Genomic DNA, 5,604 nt, shown 5'->3' on the forward strand with positions numbered 1-5,604 from the left:
GACTATATAAGAATAAAATTTATAGTACCAGAGAACAAATTTTCGTCTTCATTCTGCAGATATGGAGTTAGCTATATTACATAAAGTTCTTTACTATAAGGTGATAATAAGGAGTCAGCCCTAAGCCCTAAGACCTAGGTATGAGTGTTATGATATATTAAGAAAAGGACTCCTTTTCCTTGTTGGTTTATAGGATTTGGAGTTAACTGAGAAAACTATAATATTTAAATAATATTCATATCAATATTTCTTAAGGATTTATCATGAAGTCATAATTTGTTTTTAATTCCAGGTTATGGGAAAGCACACCATTAGGAAGCATAAAAACACTCTTTGCTTTGTTTAATGTTTCTAGATGTCTAGTACAGATTAAGTCCTATTAATATAAACAGTAGTAGGACATCTAAATATTTTTCATTATCCTAAAATTCGAATGTCCTGAAAATTATTAGGAATGAAAAAGACAAGATAAATTGAAAAATAGAGTACTTTCAATATGCAAGGTTTAAAGATTTTTAATAATATTTACCTTGTAGGATTTGTCCTTCATTTAAAGTTCTAACAGATTGATATCTGAGTATGAAATTTCCAGCAACTATGGAATAGTTCTTTGGGAGAACGGGTCATTGCAATGAAACCCTTCCTTTTAGTATTTGACAGCTCCTGGATGCCCAGCACTTGCCCCAATATATGAAAGACTCCAATCTACACAACAGTGGAGTATGAAATTTGTTTCTCTTCTAATAAAACCGAAGCAATAATAGCATCACACAATTATACATTAAGGTGATTTTAAAGTACACAAAAGTATAGCTATTTATGCCATGTAGTTATATGAATAATATTCCTAAGAAACTTTAAATCTTTAATACCCAACTTCTGTCAAACACTTTGAAGCACAGAACTATATTAAGAAAGCATGTGGCATTCAATTTCTGACATTTCATCCCCAAAGAAGGCAAAGCACAACAATAACATATCTCTGAAATGCAAATTCCATTAAGTGCATATTTCCAGAACACAAGGTCAATCGAGAAACACATTTTAAAATTCAACGAGTTCTCTTTTTAAATTAGTATGCTCAGTATATAATTTTCAAACACAATCTGAAGTCATTTTCCAACGTGTGTTCGTAGTCTAATTTTTTCTCCCTCAAAAATATACTCACTGGTTCATTTTCTGTTTTCTAATTTTCACATTTACTAGCTCAAAATATCTAACCTTATAAGAATATCTTTTCTCTCCACATGTCCAAATGTGAAATAGATTTTATTTAAATCTCATAATAAGAACACCACCAGTAATAACATTCCCTTATGTTTGAGCTTTAAAGTAAATCTAAACAGCTCAAAAAGGCGAAATTTTTAATCCTCCCAACCAGAGAGTTGAGAATTAGTGCAACTTCCTTTGAACGATTTGTCAAGTGAATACTGTAACTAGACACAGAAGGAGATAGTCATCCCAAGAACAAGGTACTGTTTTTTGACTTCCTAACTCCGCCTGGGCACAAGATAACAGAGAACTGTGTTACCCCAGGAGAACTCGTAGATGCAGAGGGTCTTACACTGAGCTCGAAAAGGGAACCACCTGCTTTCCACCCACATACACCTCTTCAATATTTCTGTCATCTCCTGAAAGAAAAATCAAGGAATCATTGTTTATAATCCGAACAGGTAGACATGACCAAAAGAAGACACTGCATCTAATTTGAGGATTAGAGTCTGAAATACACGCCTAAAGCAGAATTCACATAAAATTGAATCAACCCCCAATCACTGTTCTTTCAGCTCAAGTGAGTGGTTTCCTTTTCCAGCCCCAAGTGTAAAAGAAATACTTATCTTTACACCCCAGAATCATACGCAGCATGGTGAGATGAAGGGCCTGCAAGAACTGAGCTTTTTTAAGAAATACCACATGTGTCTCTCCCACCCCAAATTCACTCAGAACTCAGAGCTCACTCAACGGAGTGGGAGGAAGAGTAGAATCTTCTGCACTATTTATTTCTCTCTCTCAGTGAATAAAATTGAATGTGAGTACGTTAAAAAGCATGTGTGGCAAGACTCCACCACAATCACAAATACAATGTGCTAGGGCACACTTGGGGTTACAGAACGAGTATAGGAAGAAGGTACAGGATGAACTCTTCTCTTTGGCCTGCCATTCCTCAGTTTAGGATTTATGACTATGTTCTAGAGAAGAGTATTCATTGCAAATAGTGCCTTTAAATATTGTGCCATAAATGGGCTCAATGCCAAGGAATGTTAAAAAATATAATGAATCAAAGCAAATAATCACACATAAGGCTTAACATATGGTACAATAAATGCAGAGAGCATACCCAAGAGACAAAGAAAGATTTTATTTAGCATAGAGACATATATACCTACCTAGATAGAGGAACTTCTGGATAACAGCCTAAAAAGAAAAATAATAATAATAAGAAGAAAGAATATTTTGTGCATTTAGAAAAGCAAATTCACAGCCAACAGTGGTTGGCAAAACCCAGAAATATAAATATATTTCTCAATGGCAAAAATCTATTTTTATTTTTTTCTAAACACAGACATTTTTCTTTTGTAAATATATATATTACCAAAATTATGGCTAAACCCACAGAGGAGAAAAATGTGTTAGTTGTACATTTCAGTGCCGAAACTTATTTATATATTTACATAAAAGATGATATCTTGATTAATCAATGTCTGTTTGCATTTCCACATGTGAATTTCTTTAGTCTTGCATTCCATATCAAAGAGTTACAGTGAAAATATTTTGAATTTAAACCCGAAAAAGGTCTTGAGATAAGACACATAATCCATCCATTTAAAAGGTATTTCTCTCTGTTGTGTACATTAGCTTGGCTGGAACTTGGTCCCAGAAATGGATACACTGATGGCTATTCCAATAACAGAGTTAGGCAGGAAGGGTAAAGGGGAAGAATTATTTGTCACCAACAATCCAGTATCCCAAGTCAAAATGCTAAACTATGCCCCAAAAGATCTAACTCTACTCATAGGAGTTGGCTTCTATGGCTAACAATCACTGTCTCACCTAAGCTGGCATTGACTGAACATCCCAAAATCTACTTTTATTAATGAAAAAGAAATGGTCTTTTGCCTAAAAAAAAAAAAGTACTGACTATTAACAAATGTTTCCTATTGCCTGAAAGTTCTTAACATAGAACCTTGAAATCTTCAGAGGAAAGTGTTAACAAAAATTAAAGAATTTAATTTAATATAATAATTTAAATATTTCAAGAGGTGTATAATACAAGAAAAATGACTGGTGAATGGGTCTGAGCCCTATTCCCAGAAACTCACTCTAATATAAAAGTAAAAGAATAAGTAATATGTAAATAACTAATGGTATCAACTTCAAATAATCCAGCACCTTTCTTCAAAAAACCTCAGTATGTTACATTTAGTATCACATTTACTCTCATAAATGGATCAGTTTATAAATGGCAATAGTTAATTTTTAAAGAAAAACTGTCTCAAAAATAATTGTTATTAAAGTAAGAAGAACTAGTTTATTTTATACATAGAAAAACATGATAAGAGGAACAAAGTAATAAAACTCATTTTCTAATAATTAAGAGAATCCATGTAGCATTGTGATCAAGAGCCCAGACTCCAGAAGTCAGAACGTCCTGGGATGGAATCCAAACTCTGTCTATTAATTACTAGCCATGAGTTCTTAGGTAAACCATTTAGCCTCCCTTAAGCCCCACTGCCCCATAAACGACATGGTAATATTAATAGCACCTGGCTCTCATAGTAGTTCTGATAATTAAACAAAAATGATGTATTAATCCCATGCCATCTAGCACATAGCAAGTATGTTCAATAAGTGATAGCTATATTATGGCTTCTTATAGCCAAATACCTTCAAATATACAAATATATTCAAAATACAAATGTTTCTTTAATACCATTATTGTCATGAAATTATAATAACTTAAAAGGATCTAGATTCCAAACTAGGAACCCCAGTAGGAAGAGCCGGGTGCTAGGCCTCTGCACATGACCCCCTGTGAGCAAGTGAAACCTGACTAAGCACAAAGTAAAAAAAAAAGCCATCTCAGAGCTGTGACTGTTTTCAAGGGGACTGTTTTTCTCTGTGGAACACTGCCTTTGGGGCAAAACAAGGAAGAAGCAGATGATTCTAATATGCAGTGCAGAAGGAGAGCCACTGCAGGCCAGCTTCTCCAACTCTGAAGGCACTCCAGCTGTGCGGTTGACAGGGTCTGGTGCTCCAGCCAGGTGTCAGGCCTGAGTCTCTGAGGTGGGAGAGCTGAGTTCAGGACATTGGACCACCAGAGACCTCCTGGCCCCATATAATAATCAATCAGCGAGAGTTCTCCCAGAGATCACCATCTCAATGCTAAGACCCAGCTCCATTCAACAACCAGCAAGCTCCAGTGCTGGACATGCCATGACAAACAACTAGCAAGAAAGGAACACAACCCCACCCATCAGCAGAGAGGCTGCCTAAAATCATAATAAGGTCACAGACAACCCAAAACACACCACCGGACATGGTCCTGCCCACCAGAAAGACAAGATGCAGCCTCATCCACCAGAACACAGGCACCAGTGCCCTCCACCAGGAAGCCTACACAAACCACAGGACAAACCTTACCCACTGGGGGCAGACATCAAAAACAACGAGAACTGTGAACCTGTAGCCTAATGAAAGGAGACCCCAAATACAGTAAGTTAAACAAAATGAGAAGACAGAGAAATATGCAGCAGATGAAGGAGCAAGGTAAAAACCCACGAGACCAAACAAATGAAGAAGAAATAGGCAGTCTACCTGAAAAAGAATTCAGAGTAATGATAGTGAAGATGATCCAAAATCTTGGAAACAGAATGGAGAAACTAGAAGAAACATTTAACAAGGAACTAGAACTAAAGAGCAAACACACAATGATGAACAACACAATAAATGAAATTAAAAATTCTCTAGAAGGAATCAATAGCAGAATAACTGAGGCAGAAGAACGGATAAGTGACCTGGAAGATAAAACAGTGGAAATAACTACCGCAGAGCAGAGTAAAGAAAAAAGAATGAAAAGAATTGAGGACAGTCTCAGAGACCTCTGGGACAACACTAAATGCACCAACATTCGAATTATAGGGGTCCCAAAGAAAGAGAAGGGAACTGAGAAAATATTTGAAGGGATTATAGTTGAAAACTTCCCTAATATGGGAAAAGAAATAATCAAGTCCAGGAAGCGCAGACAGTCCCATACAAGATAAATCTGAGGAGAAACATGCCAAGACACATATTAATCAAACTATTAAAAATGAAATACAAAGAAAAAATATTAAAAGCAGCAAGGGAAAAGCAACAAATAATATACAAGGGAATGCCCATAAGGTTAACAGCTGATTTTTCAGCAGGAACTCTGCAAGCCAGAAGGGAGTGGCAGGACATATTTAAAGTGATGAAAGGGAAAAACCTACAACCAAGATTACTCTACCCAGCAAGGATCTCATTCAGATTTGACAGAGAAATTAAAACCTTTACAGACACGCAAAAGCTAAGAGAATTCAGCACCACCAAACCAGCTTTACAGCAAATGCTAAAGAAACTTCTCTA

The 5,604-nt window shown here is 35.9% G+C and overlaps 1 protein-coding gene across 1 annotated transcript in view; it reads right to left on the minus strand.

Annotated features, from left to right (window-relative positions):
* Positions 1–1,051: 1,051 nt before the first annotated feature.
* Positions 1,052–5,604, minus strand: part of GDA (guanine deaminase) — a 126,429-nt gene continuing 121,876 nt past the window's right edge. Inside the window, exons 13-14 of the mRNA XM_024126878.1 lie at positions 2,388–2,415; positions 1,052–1,631 (exon numbers count right to left, since the gene is read on the minus strand). Coding sequence (XP_023982646.1) covers positions 1,561–1,631; positions 2,388–2,415 — 99 coding nt within the window. The 3' untranslated portion in view covers positions 1,052–1,560. The remainder of the gene's footprint in view (positions 1,632–2,387; positions 2,416–5,604) is intronic.

Source organism: Physeter macrocephalus, chromosome 9 (genome assembly GCF_002837175.3).
Source record: "Physeter macrocephalus isolate SW-GA chromosome 9, ASM283717v5, whole genome shotgun sequence".
In the NCBI taxonomy this organism is placed as follows: Eukaryota; Metazoa; Chordata; class Mammalia; order Artiodactyla; family Physeteridae; genus Physeter; species Physeter macrocephalus.